Here is a 20,968-nt window from a genome sequence, read left to right as displayed (position 1 = left end):
GGAGTTTATTTTCCTGCCTGTGATGGAGGAAGTGACTGTCACTCTGAAATAAGAGTTTTTTTAAATAAAGGTACTCAAGTCAAGTAGCCAGAATTATAGAGATACTAGCTCAAAAATATACAGGTGCAGCAATATTTGCCCCGTACACTGTTTTAGTATCATTTCAAGCTGCATGGGTGGAAGTCAAGAGTAGAAAACCACAATATAAATACAGACCATTCACCATTTGCATCCCTAGCATCCAAACTCTCATTAAAAGCAGAGAGGGAAACTGAACAGGAATATAAGTGCTTTTCATACCTTAGATCTAGAATTATTATTTATTATAAGTCATTTAATACTGATTAACAAGCCAGCTGCCACAATTGCTGCAGCAGCTGTTTTAAACTAACACGCCTAATTCACAGTCAGTTTTAATCTATTGGAACATTCTGGTGATCGTTTGTCATGTAAATAGTAATCACTTACTTTAAGTGTTAAGTAAAATAACATTCACCACAGAACATAATTGTTACAATAATAATTCGTGAGTTGTTGCTTTTTTATATATGAAAATTGTCTGGAGAAATATTTTAATACCTAAATTGTCTTTCTTTTTAAAACCATTTGAAAGAGTTGGTGTATGAGTCTCTGGTTTTATGTTGACAAAGTATCACAGCTTGACATCCCAACAAGAAGTTAAGTCAGTATGTACATGCTGAAACATCAGTATTCTGTTATATATTAATTATATCCTTCTTAAAAGTGTATTTTTTAATACGTGGCAATATCAGTGTTGCTTATCTACAAAAGACATCAGAAGGTCTTACATAGAGTCTGACGGAAGTGGTCTGACAGCCGCTGCAGAGTGACTTCATCGGGACTTTCACCCACACCGTTTCCTGAAGGTGTTGCATTGAGTCAACTGTGTGCATTAAAATGGGTTTAACATATAGAATGTGTAACAAGTGGGACTTCTCTTGTGAATTCTATTTATTCTGTTGAGATTAAGATTCCTTTATATGTCTCACAAATCATGCAACACCATTTATGATTTTTTTGAAATAAAAAGTACTCGTGCTGTTAATACCCACCGCTAATTCTTACAAGGCTTATTTGAATTTCCACTTTCAAGCAACATTTGCGTTCCCAGAAAACTGATAACGTGATAATTTGATAATCAACACATAATCTGTCATCACATACGGGGCGATATCTTTATTATCTGTCGAGTATTTCTGAAGACAGCTGTGCCATCGATGGTCAGAGGAGGAGAGAACAGGGAGAGATTGTTGTCCTTGCACCACGTGGCCAGCAGGCTCACTCCACTGCTGTTCTTGGATTTGTAGTTCTTGCAGATGAGACCCACCCACAGCCGTGTCGTAGCAAGTTTGACGAAGTGGTTGGTCGAACTCTGAAAAGAATAAATAAAAACAGCGTCTCTGGTTCGTCGTGAGCGAGCGAGAGAGAAAGAACGAGCGAATAAGAGCGAGAGAGCGAGAGAGAAAGAGCGAGCGAGTAAGAGCGAGAGAGAAAGAGCGAGCGAGTAAGAGCGAGAGCGCGAGAGAGAGCGAGAGAGAAAGAGCGAGTAATAAGAGCGAGAGCGCGAGAGAGAGAGCGAGATTTGTTTAGTCCTGCAGACTCCTCCTCTCACCACCTCAAATACTCGCAGTTTAACAGCACCCAGATCAGTTTGAAGAGTTTCTCCTGCACCAGGAGTTTCTCCTCTTCCTCCTCTTCCTCCTCCTCCTCAGTATGGACTTCACCGAAGCTCTCGCGACTGTGCCCCGCGTGCATCACTTGTTGGCTGTGCTCTGTCTCGTTTATGTTGTTTATAAACTCAGTGTCCTGTTGTTGAAGAGAAAAGCTGCGTTCAGAGACACCGAGTGTTTCCCCGGACCCCCGGGACACTGGCTGTTTGGACACGTCCTTGAGGTAAAACATTCTGCAGTCTCTGTAACTCAGCTGTTAGACAGCACCCTGCACTGGGACCAGTTAATAGATGAGCCATTATCATCATTCAACAGTGGGGATATCACCACACATTTATGTTGTGATGTTCATCTACACTTCAGGTGCCAGTATTCCAGTGTTTGCATTTATTCTTATTCCACTATATCTGAGTGGTACTTTTTTCTCCACTAAATTTCAGTGGTCCTGGTACTGCACTATCTTTATCTGATGTGAAGTTACCTTGACCCGACATATTATTTAAAGTTACATGTTATTTAAGTGAATGAAATAATATTTTGTTCACTAAAAACATTCCTTGGATCAATAAGAAACAGTGTTTTGTTATTATAATACAAATTATATTTAAGTTAATACCTTCACCTTTTGAATGTGTACTTTTTGATACTTGTCACATTTTGTTAATAATAGTCAAGTTTAGTATTTCCTTCACTCCTGTCCACTAGAGACACACAGTTGGTAAAGATCATGACTCAAGCAAATAGAAACCGTCCTTCATAGAGGACTGGCAAACTGTGCAGGTAACATAACTGAATGTTTCATGTTTCACCTTTTGATTTTTCTTTCAGTTTAAACAAGATGGCAAGGACTTTGACCGCATGATGGAGTGGATACAGGAGTATCCATATGCTTTCCCAATGTGGTTTGGTCCTTTTACTTGTTTCCTCAGTATTCACCACCCAGATTATGCAAAAACCATACTGGCATCAACAGGTGTGTTAGCGATTGTTCTTTTTTTATGATACATCCTTACAACAGTGTGATCAAATGTGCTTTCTATAATATTCTACTGGGCCATGGGATACAATAAAAAGGTCAAAGTAACAAAACCATGTGTTTGTTTCCTAACAGAACCAAAAGATGATTTGGCGTACAGGTTTATTAAGACTTGGATAGGTAAGACTATGCTTTGTCTGTGTGTTGCATCATTACAGGTAGTCTGTTTAGATTTTAATTCACGTACACATATTCTGTCCGTTTCAGGGGACGGTTTATTGGTGTCAAAGGGTCAGAAGTGGTTTCGGCACAGACGGCTCTTGACGCGAGGTTTCCATTATGATATCTTGAAACAATACACACAGTTGATGTCAGATTCGACTCAAGTTATGTTGGTATGTAAATCACAATGCAATACGAAGTATTGAAGTAGCAAGTTTAACAAGTTAAAGGGATAGTTCACAGAAAAATTGAAATTCACCTATTATCTACCCACCAATATGCCGATGGAGGGGTGGGTGATATGTTTGAGTCCACAAAACACTTCAGGGGTTAACAGTGTTGTAGCCAAAGTGACCTCTTCTTCAGATGTAATAAAGCAGAAAAAAAAACATAACATGCCATGTTTTAAGCCTAAAAGTCACTACCGGAAGTAGCGATGCAAGTGGACGTAGCGATGCGAACGCACATTTTACAGTGTGTCCATAATAACATGAACGCGGCTCTGAGGAGGATATCAGAGGACATTTGGGCTTAAAACTTGGTGTAAACGACGCATTTCGAGTGTCATGCAAATGTCGGGGCTTGCAGACACTTGGATTACACCACAGGTGCAGTATGGAGGCATTTTATGTTTTTATCTGTTGTTTTTTTTACATTTGAAGAAGAGGTCCGGTATACTTCAATTGGATTGGATTTGGCTGCAACACTGTTTACCCCCTCAAAAACTTCAAAAACTCTTCCATCGGCATAGTGGCGAGTAGATAATAAGTGAATTCTCCTTTTTCGATGAACTATCCCTTAAATGAGTATATTATAGTTTTATTCCATCTCCTGCAGAGATGTCAAATCCGTTCTCTAACTGTTGCCAGGACAAATGGGAAAGTTATGGAAACTCCAATGAGACCTTTGAATTGTTTGAGCATGTGAGCCTTATGACACTGGACAACATCCTGAAATGTGCATTCAGTTACAGCAGCAACTGTCAGACTGAGAGGTGAGTCCATAAAAACTGTCCTTCCATCATTCACAGTTTAAATTCTGTGTTCTCAGTTGTTTACTGCCTCAGCTGTCTTATTCAATTGTGGAAGAAATCAAAATTTTAACATTTGCCTACATTTTCATTCCAGTGGAACAAATGCATACATCAAATCTGTGTATGAACTCAGTTCTCTGGTCAACCTGCGGTTTAGGACGTTTCCATACCACAACAACCTCATTTTCTACCTCAGCCCACACGGCTTTAGATTCAGGAAAGCGTGCAGGATTGCTCACAGTCATACAGGTAAGCTCTGCTGCACACATCATTTGATGAATGACCATCAGAAACAAGTCCCAAATTAAATGGTACTTAGGGGCGTGCACATTTTGGAGGGATAGGGCTCAAGTGAGAAAAAGGGCACTCCTCATAATTATTTATAAATTAAAAATGTTGACTTACTTAACAATTTATTTTAATACACTCACGAAATTGTTTAATACTTAACATAGTAACACATAGAATGAATAGTTATTCGATGAGGAGCCTACAATTAAAATTATGCAGTGTAAGGCAGGACACTACAGGCAAAAACATTGCTTTTCATGTACTGCTCAATTTTGAGGTTTTGGTCAATTTCTTCCATGTTTTACTAACTCACTACTACTCACCTTCACTAGCCTCAAGATTTGATTACCATTCAGCAGTCAACGATTCCAGCAATGCATCTCGATGAATTTCAGTGTATCACATAAAACAAATTCCTATATTACCGCACATGGCTGATGGCAGACATGAGCTCCCTTTTGTGTGCCTTAAAAAGTATTATAGACTGTTACTGTTATTACAAGTTTGCTTTAATTTACAAATATAAGTTTTTCAATTCAAAAATCGCATGGGACTTGGGAGCGTCTGTCCTGGAGCAGCGGTGTTATCATTATATAATGTTCTGTCTCTTTATCGATCCATCTAAGAATCAAGACATGTCCACAGCTCTTGTGCTCACCACTGTGCATGAGACGTGGAGGGAGGGTATAGACTTATCTCCCGACCTGATATTTTGATTGTTTATTCAATGAATGTATTTGTCTGACAGGGAGGCTGAGCACTAACAGTAAGATAATATTCATTATTTAAAAAATGCTAGGAAAAGGCTACTCACTCTCCAGGAACAAAAAGGGCAGGGGCTCAAGCCCCCTTTAATGTCTTTGTGTGCATGTGCCAGATGGTACTGATCATGTTGCATTGTGCATAGCCAGATTGGGTCTGCAAATAATCCTCCATTATCTTGTGCTTTTAAGAGGATGTTATAAGAAAGAGAAAAGAAGCACTGAAGGAAGAGAAGGAGCTGAACCGGATACAGGCCAAGAGAAACTTGGACTTCCTGGACATCCTTCTCTGTGCAAGAGTATGTTTTATGATATGAGGCTCTAACCTCTGATTTTACAAAATTACACATTATCTTATTAATAAAAAAATAATAATTAAAAACATTAATTTATTTACATAAATTTCATAACATAAAATGCAGCTCAATAGACAAGTTTTCCTTCCAAATTTCTACACACTTTGGAAAGCATACTTCCCTCAGCTATCATTAACCTCACCTTTGACCTAGTGAAGGTGCAAACAGACGTGTTATCTCCCTGACTTCTATAACACAAGACCAACCCCACTGCCTTTTATTGTGCTTTTATAATGTCGTGATTTAAAAATAAACCAGACACTGTCTATTTCTATTAGCTGTCATAGTAGTAGCAGTGGCAAATGTTTTATTTAGTCTTTTTATCGCACCTTTAGGATGAGAACCAGCAGGGTCTGTCAGATGAAGATTTACGAGCAGAAGTGGACACCTTCATGTTCGAGGGCCATGACACCACAAGCAGCGGCATCACTTTTATCCTCTATTGTCTTGCCTGCAACCCAGAACACCAGCAGATGTGCAGGGACGAGATCACAGAGGTCCTGCAAGGCAAGGACACCATAGAGTGGTAAGCTTGTATAATGAAAACACTGGCATGTGCAAGGCAAGCTGTGCTGGATTGGATGAGCTCTAACATTGTTTATGTTTCATTTTTAGGGATGATCTTAATAAAATTCCATACACTACAATGTGCATAAAAGAATCCCTTCGTCTTTACCCCCCTGTACCGGGAATGGCCAGAAAAATCACCAAACCCATGACCTTTTGTGATGGAAGGACTCTGCCTGAAGGTCTGTGGTGCATTCATGTTGGTAGTTAGAAATAGAGAACATGACGTTTACTGGTGTTTGGAAAGTTACACATTAATAGATAGTACAGCAAACTGTAACCTGTAACTTTACCCCACTGGTTAAAGCTGCAATATTAACTTTTATTGGTTGTCACCCAGGGTGAAACTGTTTTAACATAATGTATTGTCCAGTCCATCCACATTCCTTAATGTTAATACCCCTATTTTTTCATGTTGGTAGGTTCTCTTGTCGGAACAAGTATCTATGGGATGCACATGAATCCAGCCGTCTGGGAAAACCCTTATGTAAGTCAAGATCATTTTGTTTTGAGCATATGAAAGCTCACATGTGGCCACTAAAAGTAAGAATAATGCCCCCCCCTTTACTGTGCACATAACATGTGGAATAATTGAAGTGCACACCGGTGAGCCCTCAGATATCAGAGGCCCTTTATCAGAAAGTGTCTCCACGTGCATCTGAAGTGAAAGCTGAAACTGGCTCATGCAAGCCAAAAAGTCACACATTGATCTGCTTTTTTAGGTTGAGTGCCAGAGGCTACATGTCATATCCTGGTGACTCTTGGTAACAAAACCAAGTTATCTACATAAATAAAAACGTGACAAATAGTTAAAGACAAAGAGGGAAAGAGGCTATACAGGAAATTAGTAAGGCAACTATAACAGGGGGGAAATACAATATTACTGCATGACCAAAAAGACAAAAGATAATGAGAACATTTACATAATGTGTGATTTATGTCACACTGGTGTTTTTTTTTCCTTTTTGCATTTTCATAGGTCTTTGACCCACTGCGCTTCCTACCAGAGAATGTCTCCAAAAGGTCACCTCATGCATTTGTGCCCTTCTCAGCTGGGCCAAGGTTTGTCCACACATGAGCAGGCAGTTTACAGATGTCATAATACTCAGGATGTGTAGCCTCACATGTGCCTTCTTTTCACCAACACAATAAAAAGCCGTCAGGTATGATTAAGGGTTAGTGTATCCCAGGATTGATCTAATTTTAAAAAGTCCAGAAACCCCAAAAGAAAAAATATCAGTTATTCCTCAGAGTAGGATATCAAGGTTAAAACGGCTGATGAATATGAGACTTGAAGCAACTCAGTTCAGAATAGTGTGTGTTTCTCCTCATGTTGCCACAGGAACAAAATAATTGTTTGTTCTGTGGTAACTTGACCCAAGCAGCAAGTTACTTGGTGACATGGACGCTTTATGAAAAAAACAAAATAGTCAGGAATGCAAATGCGTTTGAGGCAGAAGCAGTGTTTCTTTGCTTCGGACTTCGGCCTTTGTATCGCAGCAAAAAAGACACGAAAAGGTGCAGTGTGTAAGATTTAGGTGAAAGGGAACTATTGGCAGAAATTTAATGTAGAATAATCCTCATGATGTTTTCACTAGTTTGTTTCATCTAAATTGTATGAATTGTTGATCCTTTATATTTAAATAATTTATATTTACATCGAGGGGACCCTCTCTACGGAGGCCGCCATGTTTTTTACATTAGTTCAGACTGAACAAACTAAACATCTTTTGAGTTTTTATGACAGCTGAAGCTTCCACGGGTTCTTTTTCATGTTTGGAAGGAGAGGGTGAGGTGAGGGGTGTTCAGCTGCAACATTTAATCTCAACACACTGTACCTTTAAAACAATTCTTGAGGCTGACAGGCTTATTCTTGCTCTACTGAAAAGGCTCCATATTTTAGGGGGACAAATGTTTCAGTTTTAGTAAAATTTGGTGAAAGTTATTGGTAGTTAAAGCTTCTAATTCATCTGTTATCAATCGCATCAAGACTGTCTCTCCACTCCGTTAAATATTCAATATGTACAGGGTTGGATAGATAGTCTGTTCGCTCAGAGAACCAAGGTTACAACATAACTGAGAGTTCTGTGTATGACACAGCCCAAACACAGAACATTAATACAAAAACTGATCAAATGTAGATTTCCCATCAAAACTGATCACTTAACATTCCCTGCAGAGCTCTTTCCAGGTGTTTCTATAACTCTATTCACTCCCTTGCACTAACTGATATTATGTCTGCACAAGTTAATTTGAGAGATTTACCCAAATAAAACACTTGTTTTTCTGAATGAAAAACTATTTTGACAATCTTGCACAACTCTCACTTCACAACTCAAAGCATTTCATTGCTCATGTTCCTCATGTTGTTTCACAATTTTACATTTTCCTTCCAACAGAAACTGCATCGGTCAGACCTTCGCCATGAATGAGATGAAAGTGGCGACAGCCCTGACGCTGAGGAGATATACGCTGACAGAGGACCCCATTCGCAAACCCAAGATAATTGCCAGACTGGTGATGCGCTCGCTCAGTGGCGTCCACATTAAAATCAAACCTGTAGCTCAAGTATAGATGCGTGTTTTGAAAATGGATGAAAAATAACATTCTTTCTGCTTTTTAGTAGTGGATGATAGCTGATTCAAAGCCAGGTCAAACTAATACAATTGTACTTATATTTAATTTTTGCTTGTTAAAGGTACAGTGTGTAGAATTTTGTGATATCTAGTATTGAAGTGTCATGTTGCAGCTGAACACCCCTCACCTCACCCTCTCCTTCCAAACATGGAAAAGAACCTGTGGTAGCCTTTAATTGTCATAAAAACTCAAAAGGTGTTTAGTTTGTCCAGTCTGAACTAATGTAAAAAACATGGCGGCCTCCGTAGAGAGGGTCCCCTCGATGTAAATGTAAAGAATTTAAATATAAAGGGCCTTTTCTGGGGCAAAGAAAACTACAATTCATACAATTTAGATGAAATGAACGAGTGAAAACTTCATGAGGATTATTCTACATTAAATTTCTGCCAATAGATCCCTTACACCCTGGAACTTTAATGTGAGTACTGTAGTGTGAACATTTAATTTGGATTATTTCACTTATCAGTTCACTATCACTGTTTAAAGTTAGTACACAAGGACTGAGGGACCGTTTACCCTGAAGCATTTTGAAACATACCCAAAGTACTTATGAGGTGTTTTCCTCAAGGATTAAGTCTTGTCTTTCAGGATGTGGTGTATAATCTTTAGCTTGTTGACTTGCTTGTATGTAAAGCTTGAAAAAGTACTCTCCCTAAGGCAAATTTGTATCAGGTATATCAGAATACAGGCAATTCATCCATGCCAAGTACAAGGCAACAGCTTAAAACACGGTAGAGTTTATGAGTCAAAAGTAAGTCATTTCTTTATTTACAGTCATGATTACAAAATCCACAGGTCCACAAAGACAAAAAAAAGTCACCAGCACAGCTTGTCAAAATGATCTCCAATATTCAGTCTTTTGTTTATTTTAGGATCCTGTGAAACAGCCAATTAATTATCAAGGAAAACGTATCTTTCTGGAAAGCATTGCATCTTTAGGGGCAACCACATTATCCCTTGTGGTCAAACAACCAACACTGTCTTTCCTATCTTTGTCCCAGGACAGGGTTTTTAGGGTTGTTTTCTCCTCAAAATGCAAATAGCCACATGTCATGTGCAAACTGTTGAGTGTCATATACCTGCCATTAAGTGGTTGGGGATAATTAGGTGTGATTACCATTACCCCTCTCTACCTTTTAATAATAGGAAACAATATCTGATAAAAGTGATAGCGATTTTTCATAGGATCTTATCTTGACGTAAGAGTACATGGTTTACTGTGTGTGTATTTCATTCCTATGACTTAGCTTGGCTCTGTAAAACAAAAATATTAACTGTATCTGCATTAACTGCATCGAAATCTGTTGCATGTGAGAGATGCCGACATGCTACAAAACCATTAAAACTTCCTACATCCAAACCTCTTGCTATTTTGCCACTAAATGTATTTGTTACTGTGGAGTACATTTTATTATGTTGCTACTTAGTAACAGCTCAAATTAACACTCAAAGTAAAAAAAAGAACCTGATGTATTTACAAGACACTGAAGCTGGAAGTCGGCAACAAACCATTTTAAATATACAGGCTTTAAACAGCACTTTCATGGAACGCCATTAAGCTTTTGGACGAGGTTAAGTGAAGCGCAACAGGCTACAGACTATTGTACTTGCAGGTTTTCGGTCAGACCTCACAGTACACCTGTGAACACAAGTCGCCTTCTAGTGGCTTCTAGGACAGATGTAAAACACCTCTATCAGTCGTGATGGCCGAATAGTTTGTGTGAGCGTCCTCACATTGTGTCAAAATAAAAAGCAGCCCTGTGTTTTCATAGAGGCTGACTTCCTGTCTGACGTCTTTTGACTTTTCACAATAAAATATCTCATACAAAAGTAATTTTAAGCCATTTGTTTAATAGCATTATCAAAATATTGACGACGTGAAAAAACTGTTGAAATATGTTTAGTAGAAAAAAACTGTTCTTTACATCCATCACATCAAAAACATAACTTATGGATTCACGATATCCTTGTAGCCTTTCACACACACAGGTATATTTCTGGTACTAAAATGCTCACGGCCAAGTCTGTTGAGTATGCCTTTTATATTTGTTCACAGTCGCAAATATCGAACTCTTCCTGCCAAAATATCAACTGCTGACTTAATAAAGTAGACGATATCTTGAGACGCAGCCCTGTTAAATTGCGTGATGTCTTTCTGATGATAATGTGTAACACAACAAATCAATAAAAAAGGGAAGCGAGTGACTCCACCTCCGCCAGGTCACAGTTCCTGGTGTACTACTGGTAACCTGAGAGTCAGCAGCTCTAGCAAACTGGTTAGATGAGTAGTGAAGGGGTGGGTTTCTTGCCCGGCCAAGCTTCTTTGGCATATTTCTTTTTGCGTGGCTCGTTGTGGGTCTCTGGTAGGTAGGGGGCTGTGACGGGGGTGGGGTTGAGGGTGACAGGAGGCTGGGGAGCCTCTGGGGCCAGGTCCACCTCTGGTGCAGGATTAGGGAAGGGCAGGGGAAGCCCTCCCTGCATGGCCGCACCTCCCGGAGCTCCAGTTGGCTGGTTCTCGTGACTAGTGGGAGGCAAGTCCCCATAGAGACCCCCACCCAAGTTGTAGCCGTGGATACGTTTTGAAGTCATGTCATCCAAACCCAACGTGTTTTGGCCCTCAGATCTCCGTTTCTACAACAATGATGACAAAGTTTTAAGTTTTAAAGTCACAAAGTTAATGCAACAGAACTGTTTTTGCTAAGTAACCCAACTCAACACTGATATGATGTATCCAATATACTCAAATTCAACAATTTTAATCAGGAATTTAAAAATAACAAAATCACAGGTTACCTTAATGGGGACGACGGCAGTCTGCACCATATTTCTAAAGCGTCCCACCGAGGGGTCTATATCCTCTGCAAATATAAAACAGTGTTAATATTTTGTTGTTAACATTTACTTTCACAAAAAGTAGAAATGCACATATCTGATCAGTGAAAGAGTTTGGTTAGGGAGGCAACTCACTGCAAAAACAAATTTATCAAAATCTTTTATGATTAACAAGTCTGGAAAAATATATCCAATTGAATAGTAAACTTAGCATAAAGTTAAATATTAACTGAAATCTAAATCACAATCTAATTTCCTTTAGCACGAGTTGTGTGAATGTTTCTTGTGCTATTTTGCCACCATCTTCACTTTCATTTGTACCTGGATTAATGATGGAGTCCTCCTCACTGAAAGTAACTCTGGAGTTCCTGCGTTTCCTCTTAGGCCTCTGGATTTCAAGGTTTCCCTCTTCGATAGTCAGGAGCGAGATGCGCTTGTTGTGAGCTGTGTTGAACTCTGTCAGGTTCTGTCATTTTATTCAGCAAAAGAAAATTAATTGCAATGTGGTATGACCAGGACATCTCTACTCTAACACAACACTACTAAACTGGACAGGAAAATAATGAAATGGATGTGCGTCTATTATAATGATCTTACTTTAATAGTATATTCCTAAAATTATGGACAATGCCTCATGAATTCAAACCAGTCTGACAATCTATGATCTTTGATAATGAAAATAAAATTGTATGTGTTACAGTTTACAAACATATCTAGTAAAAAACCTATAAATGGCTCAAATAGAATTTTAACTCTATTGAATTTGTAAGACTTCGTCCGAAAGAAGCAACTTGTGGTTTAAAAAAGAAACGTGGTGCATTTATTTTTTTTTGTCTTTGGTTTAGTTAATGTTTGTAGCATACAATTAAAACATTGTTACTCTCACCAAGAAAATAAACGTACCTCTAGCTCTGTCTCTTCTTCTGGAAGCCCAAGCAGCCCTTTCAGTTCCTCATCCTCTCCCACCTTAGTGTCCCCTGTACCAGCAGTGCCTTGGGTTTGAGGTTTCTCTCTGATGGTGTAGGTCCGTGTTGAGGCCCCGAAAGATATTGTAGAGTCTATGGGGACCTGCTGAGGCTTGTGTGCCTCCAGACGGATGTGTCCGAGGAAAGTACCGTGTGCTAAAATATAGAATGTGATTCAGACCTAGCGTCAAAACATGTGTTGATGTCACACCAGGCATATGAGATGGAGCAGCAGTTTAAGATCAATACTTAAAACTGTTTCTGTTCTGGGAACCAATCAACTTGTATGAATCAAGTTTTTGACATAAAGTCTATCAATCGGCCTATGATTCCAGTTATAAATGTAGTTTAAGATTAGATAGGAGTTCCACATTATGTTAATTGGCATTTTATTTTCCCACAGGACTTATGAGCTGTGTGTAACCATATATTTTCTGGAGCTTAATATCACCAAGTGTCACAAATCATCCGAATAACAAATGTAATACTATTCCAATGTTACCACATTATAACGGCCAGTGGAGCCAAAAGTGACAATTTGTAACTCCCTTATTGCACAGTGCAAGAGAAGCAAGTTTGAAACCTTAAAATATAGTAAAAAAAACAATTAATATTGTTTGTGATAACACAGAGCTGAGTCTGACAAGCAGACCACCCTCAAATATATTTAAATTTAGTTATATAAAAGAATAAAGCAGGTAAACCTCAAATTAAAATGCTGGAAGTTTTGCTTAAAAAAATCACTAATCAAGTCTGTTTTTCTGACTGAATAATTAACTCTACAATTAATCAGATATTAATAGAATAATGATTGACTAATTGGTTCTGCTATATTTTATGTGAACTGTATAGAATAGAACTATTGTTAGCAAGTCAGTTGTTTTAGTCTATCAGCCCTTTGCATGTATCTCAAACTCTTTCAGACAATGATCCTAAATATAAAATGAATACAGACAGTGGGTGTGGTGCTGAATAGTGTCTTACTGCTGTTGAGGTCTATGAGAAAGACCCTTTTCAGATGTTTGTGGTAGACCAGGGCGGCGTGGACACGTGAGCAGGACTGGTGGTCGATGGTGAAGTCACACCAGTCCGGGTTCCTCCCAAACAGGTAGTACTTCTTTTCATCAATGATCAGTTTCTACGGGGACAGATGTGTAGCGTCACAGTCGGAGCAGCAGCTGGTGGAAAGTGTCTGTAAACAATCTGCAGTGTGTGTGTCTGTGCCTCTGAGCCATAACTCAACAGTGATGCTCCCCACTGCCAAGCTTAAATCTCAGGGCTGACGCTGCTCTCGCACCGTTTGAAACCATGCAGCCATATGTGACACAAACCCAGAGTGGGACTGCGTCGACTGTCAGGCTTGTATCTGGTGCATTCACTGACTCATGCATTAACAAAACCAATTAACTGATGGTTAATGAGCATTCACAAGCTTCCACTCACTTCTATCAGTTTGTCTCCCTTCATCACGTCTAGATGGAGCCCTTGAGGAGCCTTTCCTGCCCTGAAAGGAAACAGATAGTGGACGGTTTAAACATTTAAACACCCTGGACCACATGCATGTATGCAACACTTGTGATTAATTGATACATCAGCTTTGTTACAGCTCGTAAAAACAAACACCACATCCTCTTTCTAACGTGTTACATCTCCTGCATTACTCCCACAGATCAAGAGAAGGGGTGCGAGGTTCAATTCAATATTAAAGTATCGTGTCTTGATCACATGGACCTCCCTGTACATGCACCTTCTTGCATTAATACATTCATTCCAGCGTTAACGGGTTAGCTCGTTAGCTTGCCGAGATGCTAACGCTAGCTGCACTAGCCCCACGCTTCTCTGCAAACGAAGGAGACTCGAATAAGTTCCCGAGCGTAGTTTGGCTGGTTCGCGTCAAACGCTGCGCCCCGAACAACCCGCCGCCACTTCAACACGTGCGTTTCCTCACCATGACGGACAATCGAAAGGAGGGGGACTACTCTCTGTGCTTATTTTAGTCGCCATCTTGCCTCATCTTCCAGAAGCCGCGCGGCATGATGGGAAAAACGTCACCTTTGCACGATGGGAGTCGGAGTTTTGCAGCCCGAAAAGCACTTTGCAGCCAAGTTAGACCAAACCTGTTGAAATCAATGTGAGACTGAATCATCATGTGTATGAGTGAAGGAAATGACACAGAACAGGAACAGATGTCAGGTCCCTCGACAACCACATGAGAACCTCAGATTTTTAAATAGTTATGTGAAGAAGAAGCTTCTGGTTTTCAAATGCATCTCATTTCTGCAGTTACAGTCGTGAACAAATAGGATATGTTTGTGTAAATACTGTGTATTCTTTTTTGCTTTTTCTTTAGCCCTCAAATCAAATGTGTTTTGTTACATTTAGCATATTTTTAGTTTAGTGCGTTGAAATGACATTGTAATTTCTGTTGTAAGAAAGGTTAAAAGAAGAGTTTGGGAACTCTCAGGGTTTGTGCCATGCACCCAAGCCATTTCCTCTATGTGACTTCTCTCAACCTGTTGTTGGTAAGGGGAAGTAGACCCCACAAGAAGTTCAGGCCCACCTTTTAAGCATGTTGCAGTGTTCATTTGGAAAGTATTGTGGGTTTTTACAGATGCTGTAAAGGCGCAGCCTCGTCGTGTCACTGAGGCAGGGGTAGGATTGGTCTGTAGTGCAGATCCACAGATGGAAGTGAAGGTGCTTTGAGGTCATCTGAGTCAAGGCACATTTAATGTAAGAAGGATGGCTTTACTGGAAAATGTGCACCCACGCAATCTGAAATCAACCATTAATGTTGTGTTTTGGCATCTGTGTGACAGTATGAGGGAGTTTTTCTATCCACCCGTGTGTAATCTGTCCTAACAGTTGCCATGTGATTCTGAACCTGCATCAAAAAGTTGTCAATCTGTTTGACAGAAACCACATCAGGGTGATGTGAAGCTGTTTTACAACTTAAAAGAGTTAATGATTGTGTCTGTTAATAATGGGGTACGTCATTCCTTTGGGATACCACGAAAATCAGCTTCATACAGAAACAAACATGCATTATAATATGCCAATACAACTTCTCATTTCTGACAATGCAAGCACTGTGCAAACTGCTACAGCAACTTCCTCATTCATGTTTGTGGTTTTTGACAAAGCACCCTCTTTTTCTGCTGTGCTTGTCATTTGCTATCTGTCTTTGTTCTGCGTTGCAGCACGGCGAGACACAGCAGTGATGGAGGGCGAAACTGGTCTGCCACTTCAACAGTTGATCGCATCATTTGACAATAAGTGTCTGCCAAAGATCCTGCAGGTCATCTCAGGAGTCTATTTCCAAGGTAAGCCTCTTATTGATTTAGTGATTGTGAACTGAGATTGTGAGCATAGATGAAAAGAAAGTTGAACTGATGGGAAACTACTTGAGGAGATAAGATTATCTGGTTTCTGTATTGTGTCTGAGTCTATTCCATACATTTATATCTACAGTTTGTAGAATACACGTCTTTTCTTAACCCCAAACCAGAAGTTATTGCAGCCCAATAAAAAAAATAAAAAATTGAAACATTCATAATGTTCTTTATATATAGATATTTCAAAAGATATGGGTTTGAGAGGGAGTTGAGAAAAAAAAAATTCTAATCATTGATCTGATTTAAGAATTTTGATCTTGTTGGTTGTTTCTTTCTTTGCTCAATTTCTTTCTTTCTATTTCAGGATCGATATATGAACTCTCTGGAAGTGAAGTGTGCTTTTGTACTGGGGATCTAATAAAGGTCATCAATATGGAGCTTCAATCAGTTTGCTGTGAATACATCAGCAACAAGGAGGCGTTTGAGCTCCCTATCAGCCACACAGGTGGGTCTGTACTGTATACTTTGGTTGTAGTGAGATCACGTAAATGTGTTTTGCAGCCGACCACTAACTCACGATTGTTTCTTAGGCTTGTACAAGGTTGTTCCAGAGGAGATGCCATACAGCACGATAGAGGAGATGGTGAGTCTGAGGCCTGTAGGTCTGGACTCCTGCCTGCCTTTCACTTTCACCAGCCGCTCTAAGATGACTTTGGACAACTTCACACTGGCGGCTGGCAGAGAATTGACGGTGCTTTCTGTTGAGAAGGATCAGGTCCGCTGCCACGTTCGTGGTGAACAGGATGTCTCAGCCGAAGTGTGCATCCCTCTTTCTTTCAGAGGAGAGTTCTACGAGTGTGAGAGCGAGGAGTGCTTCACTCTGGGGGAGATCATGTCCTCTGCCTGCCTGCGTAGTCGAAAGTTTCGCACCACCAAATGTGAACGGCCACTTATCCTGAGCCCAATATACCAAGTCCACGCCATCATGAACTGTAAGAATAACCTCCTTTTTAAATTTTAGATTATATATCCTTCTAATGTCTACATGAATTTAATAACAATTTTACTTGTCAATGATGAGCTCACTAAATAATAATAATATTAATGAATTGTATCTATGAAGAACTTAGAGAACAGGATAAAGCAATACAATAAGTCTAGATGAAATCAGATCAAGAGGAGCTTGTAAAAGAGTGTAGTAATAAAACAAATGGGCTAAAATGAAAGTAATAAGACATGGATAGGAACTAGATAGGCACCAGTACTACATGAAAAAAACCTTTCCCATAAAAGTAGGCTTGAGGAGTGAATCAAAAAAAGGAAACGAGCTTACAAACTTCCTCAGGTGAAGAGTTCCATGCCCACTATGGGCTCGGCTGCAAGTAGTCGCTTGGCTAAGTAGGAGCAAGGCCATGCAGGACTTTGATAAGTAAATTTAAATAAAGTAAGAGAACTCCATATAAAATAATCTAATACGATGCTATTCACATTATGCAGAATACTTTAGAAGTATGTTTAAGTTATTGCACAGTTCAGAGAGGTGAGTAAAAAATTGGTGCAAACAGGCAGGTAGCAGATATGCAGAGGATTGTTGTGCGTAAATTGAACCATGAGTTTAGAACCCTGGCTGTGGTCCCTCGATGATGCTGCATGGCTTCTGTAGACAGCGTTGGAGAAAGTTAGATATCCTGAACGGCCAGGCATCTGGTTTAAAAGTCAGTTCAGTCAAGTGTGACAAGAACGAGAGTATGGTGTTGTCTCTTGGAGTTTGTGAGGAGAATGAGCAGATGAGAGGGCAGGAGATGGTGTTTGGGTTGAGTGGTCTAAAACTGTTTCTCCCTTTTTTTTGTACAGTGAGGAAGAATGTGTTCAAGTTCTCATCCAGCTCAGAGGTTGATGTGATCGATGTCACAGAGCAGTGCAAAGATGTAGCTTTTGTGACCCCATTCAGTCTGACAGAGGTCCTGTCCCAGCCAGATGAATCGTTCCCCGTAGTGGTGGAGGTACTGGAATACCCACAGGCCGACTCTGTGTTCACGTGCAGCTGGCTGCCAGAACTTAGCAAGAGCAAGCATCTGGTTTTCCACAAGAAAGGAACCTCGGACTGGATTTTATTCTCGAGTCTGAAGAGCCGCAAGGTGCAGCAGTACTTTCTGGTATCTCAGCAATACGGTGGGCGGTTTCGGAGGCGGCCAAGAGAGTTTAACTCTGTGTACGAGCTGTACGTCGCTTCAGTCCAGGCACCGGGTCTGAGGTTGAGTGTCACAAGGAGCTGTGAGGAGGTTGAGGAGGAGGGCCTGCCTGCGCTCACTGTGGGTGAACAGCTAGAGGTTATGCATTGTGACACGATGGAGCTGCCTTGTGGAAGCAGCAAGGAACAGAAGCAGTCCGTGGAGGCACTGATTTGTCATCGTCTCCAAGAGCCTGATGAGGGAGATGATGATGATGATGATGATGATGATGATAAGAGGGTCCAGCAGAAGGATAAGATAGAGGTGATTTCTCTGCCTCTGTACATGCAGGCTCACTTTATGGAGGTGCTCTCAGACAACAAGAAGTACAGACTCAGGGACTTGGATAAGGAGTTCAGTTTTCCTCTGGATGTTAAAATTGTGAACCGGGACAATGAAATGGAGACTGATCCGCTGGTTGGGCATACATGTCTCAAAATAGAAGGGGCCATATCAGAGCCCATCATCCAGGCGAGTTTTCCCCACAGGCCAGACCACTGTTTTAAGATCCCAACACAGTGGCTCTCTATGTCTGTCTCTTTCACCAACGACCCCCTGCCATGGCCCAGCGATCAGCCCCCTGACTGCCACGTGGACAGGGTCACCGAGGTGACGGACACATTCTTTTATGAATACCACAAACGGGGGAACTCGGATGCAGCTCCTCCTCCTCGGCCACCAAAACGAAATTTGTCTTCTTCAGACACTTCGAGAAAATCATTTAAACCTCCAAAGAAGCCCACCAAAGCGGACAAATCAAAACTTCGACAAGACGAGAGCATCACGACCACAGACTTTGCCAATTTGACTATAAACAGGAAAAAGAGACCCCCAGCTCCCCCACCTCCAGTAAGTATGGCTTTCTTGCATTTAAAATTGTTGTGATCCATTTTTAACACAACCACACATCTGTCTCATGTTACTTTGTAAAGTACAAGACAGTTGACTGCTGAGAGACATTTTTCTTCATAAGTAAATTTTCTTAGAAACTGCCAAGACAAAGTACTTCCACATTTGACTGTGGTAAAGAAGCTGTGTGTTTGATAAAAGAGAGCATCTTTCTCTTCCTCTTATTGTGCAGGTTATTTTCGAAGATCAACCGCCGCCACTTGCACCACGAAAGCACTCAATTGACGTGACAACCAGCAAGGCCCTGCCAAACATGTACGTGAAGAGGGAGGTTTCTATAAAGACAGGTACATATTCATAGCTCTTCAGTGCTCGTACACAACAAGTCTGATGTTTTTCTACTGTACAAAAACCTGATGACATCCAAGACCAAACCCAACAATATTCTCCTGATCTTATATTTAGCAATCTGCCCCAAATCCATAACTTCCAATTGTAGGTGATAATATTTAAATGCAGGTTACAAGTATGAAGTTTTAAAAAGGCAAAACAAATATTTTTCACGAAAATGAAGGACCATGTCACCCACTTAAGATCTGTGCTCTGGAGTTTTTGTACAAAAATGAATCAAAGAAATTGTATCATGCATTGTCCTCACAGGACTAGAATGTTACGTGTAACAGTATCCTTATGAATCTACATTTAAATTCACTAGATCCAGATGTTGATTAGGATCTGATCACACAGTCATTAATATCAGTCCCTTAAACATCCCTGGTTGTTTTCATCAAGATCCATGAATTATTATCTGAGAAATCAATTTAAATGTTTAAAAACGCACCAAGTTATTTTCTGAGCCAAACCAAATCATTCCACCAAGTTCAGTGGGGACCCGTCCAGTGGTTTTTGTGTATTTCTTCTTACAACCTAAAAAACCAACGTAACCTCTTTGATAGGGGATGTGAGACACTGTGAATACACTAACTGATTAACTGTTTGCTTCTTTCCCTCCAGCTGTGGCAGATGTGGACAGTGACCACGACTATGAAACAGTGGATGATAGTTTGTTGACAATGATGCAGGAATCACAAAACAATGTAAAGTTCTACTAAGAAATTACAGTAGGAAAATCTCATACTGTAGTTTTGTGTTATTTCTCGACTGCATCCCAGAGACTCTACAGTCAGACCAAGCAACCGAATGCTCCATTAAATCAGATATTGTGTTGAAACTCATATTCCCATGTAAAAAAACATCTGTAAGGTTGGATATTTGAGCTTGATATCATGTTATTGAGTGTAATCTATTAGAGCAAGATTCAAAACACCCTGAGGAGTTTTTGGTGAACCATAAATGTTGTCAAACGTCCAAACATTCAGGCTTAACTTGTTCCCTGTTCTTCAAGCTTGTTAGTGGCTGAGGTGTTGCTGTGTACAGACAACCACTTAGACCACTGGACAAATATTGTATTTGTATTTAAATAAGCATGTTTATTCAAACTAATCCCAACCGTGTGGTAACTTGGGCCTGAAACTATTTATTTTGTATATATAATAGCTTTACAATGTGCAATTCTTAATTACTTAAAAGGTTTTAGCAGGAATAGTATGATACAGTTAAATTCAAGAATAAAAAACATGAAATGTTCAATGTACACCTCACTGTCTCAATAAATTAAAATTTTTAAGCATTGCAAAATTTAAATTTTACCGTATAAGCTTTTAATGTATGTCAAACTCATTCCTTACATACGTATACATGTTTGCTGGGGTAAGCACAATGGTGGCTTAATGGATTCTATAGCTACAATAACAGGAGCTCTGCCTTCACAACCAAAGCCATCAAGTTAATGTCGAAAACCTTTAAAACCGGGGCCTCTTGTACGTATTGAGAGTTATTTCTTTATTTGCATTTTGTATACACACGTTTACTGTGTTGACCAGTGTCTTCTTACTGTCAGATGTGCTGGTCTTTATATATCTTGCCAGTTAAGTTAATTTGCTACAGGTGGACTCAGTAAAAGACAAAAATCGAAAGCATAAGCTACATGAGTCAGTTTGTTGTTGCTAAATGTGCAAATACACATGTACAAGAATTTTTATTTAAATCGTAATAAAAAATGTCTTGTTAACTGTAGGGCTGTGTGGATTGAATGTGAAACCAAGGTTTGAAGTGACCTCTGCACATGAACCGACATTAATCTGTGACACAAATATGATAAATAA

General features: G+C 39.9%; 3 protein-coding genes and 1 non-coding gene across 7 annotated transcripts; 2 read left to right on the top strand and 2 right to left on the bottom strand.

Moving 5' to 3' along the window:
- Nucleotides 1–1,306: 1,306 nt before the first annotated feature.
- cyp4t8 (cytochrome P450, family 4, subfamily T, polypeptide 8) lies at nucleotides 1,307–9,998 on the top strand. Of its 2 annotated transcripts, XM_020092751.2 has the most exons (12): nucleotides 1,307–1,914; nucleotides 2,520–2,664; nucleotides 2,803–2,847; nucleotides 2,935–3,062; nucleotides 3,759–3,883; nucleotides 4,017–4,171; nucleotides 5,167–5,273; nucleotides 5,666–5,856; nucleotides 5,946–6,079; nucleotides 6,320–6,384; nucleotides 6,877–6,959; nucleotides 8,297–9,998. In XM_020092751.2, exons 1-12 carry the CDS (start codon nucleotides 1,735–1,737, stop codon nucleotides 8,469–8,471), a joined length of 1,533 nt encoding a protein of 510 aa, XP_019948310.2. In that variant the 5' UTR covers nucleotides 1,307–1,734; the 3' UTR covers nucleotides 8,472–9,998. The 2 variants fall into 2 exon arrangements, with proteins under 2 accessions (XP_019948310.2, XP_069393546.1); XM_069537445.1 differs by lacking the exons at nucleotides 1,307–1,914; nucleotides 2,520–2,664; nucleotides 2,803–2,847 and having other exon boundaries at nucleotides 2,941–3,062; nucleotides 3,727–3,883; nucleotides 8,297–9,894.
- Nucleotides 9,999–10,365: 367 nt separating this feature from the next.
- ppp1r8b (protein phosphatase 1, regulatory subunit 8b) lies at nucleotides 10,366–14,421 on the bottom strand. Of its 2 annotated transcripts, none has more exons than XM_020092756.2 (7): nucleotides 14,280–14,421; nucleotides 13,775–13,835; nucleotides 13,316–13,469; nucleotides 12,270–12,487; nucleotides 11,688–11,832; nucleotides 11,328–11,392; nucleotides 10,366–11,165 (listed from the first exon to the last, which is right to left on the bottom strand). In XM_020092756.2, the coding sequence occupies exons 1-7, from the start codon at nucleotides 14,333–14,335 to the stop codon at nucleotides 10,812–10,814; spliced, it is 1,053 nt and encodes a 350-aa protein (XP_019948315.1). In that variant the 5' UTR covers nucleotides 14,336–14,421; the 3' UTR covers nucleotides 10,366–10,811. The 2 variants fall into 2 exon arrangements, with proteins under 2 accessions (XP_019948315.1, XP_019948317.1); XM_020092758.2 differs by having other exon boundaries at nucleotides 14,079–14,286.
- On the bottom strand, nucleotides 13,548–13,706 carry LOC138413601 (small Cajal body-specific RNA 1). Its single transcript, XR_011245982.1, has one exon. It is a non-coding gene; the product is annotated as a small Cajal body-specific RNA 1 (non-coding RNA).
- Nucleotides 14,422–14,437: 16 nt separating the features above from the next.
- Nucleotides 14,438–20,879, top strand: themis2 (thymocyte selection associated family member 2). Of its 2 annotated transcripts, XM_020092749.2 has the most exons (7): nucleotides 14,438–14,462; nucleotides 15,529–15,651; nucleotides 16,028–16,168; nucleotides 16,254–16,655; nucleotides 17,518–18,743; nucleotides 18,976–19,090; nucleotides 19,758–20,879. In XM_020092749.2, exons 2-7 carry the CDS (start codon nucleotides 15,549–15,551, stop codon nucleotides 19,853–19,855), a joined length of 2,085 nt encoding a protein of 694 aa, XP_019948308.2. In that variant the 5' UTR covers nucleotides 14,438–14,462; nucleotides 15,529–15,548; the 3' UTR covers nucleotides 19,856–20,879. The 2 variants fall into 2 exon arrangements, with proteins under 2 accessions (XP_019948308.2, XP_069393545.1); XM_069537444.1 differs by lacking the exon at nucleotides 14,438–14,462 and having other exon boundaries at nucleotides 15,439–15,651.
- The last annotated feature ends 89 nt before the right edge of the window (nucleotides 20,880–20,968 follow it).

Source organism: Paralichthys olivaceus, chromosome 13 (genome assembly GCF_024713975.1).
Source record: "Paralichthys olivaceus isolate ysfri-2021 chromosome 13, ASM2471397v2, whole genome shotgun sequence".
Taxonomy (NCBI): domain Eukaryota; kingdom Metazoa; phylum Chordata; class Actinopteri; order Pleuronectiformes; family Paralichthyidae; genus Paralichthys; species Paralichthys olivaceus.
This window is presented reverse-complemented; position numbering and strand designations above follow the sequence as displayed.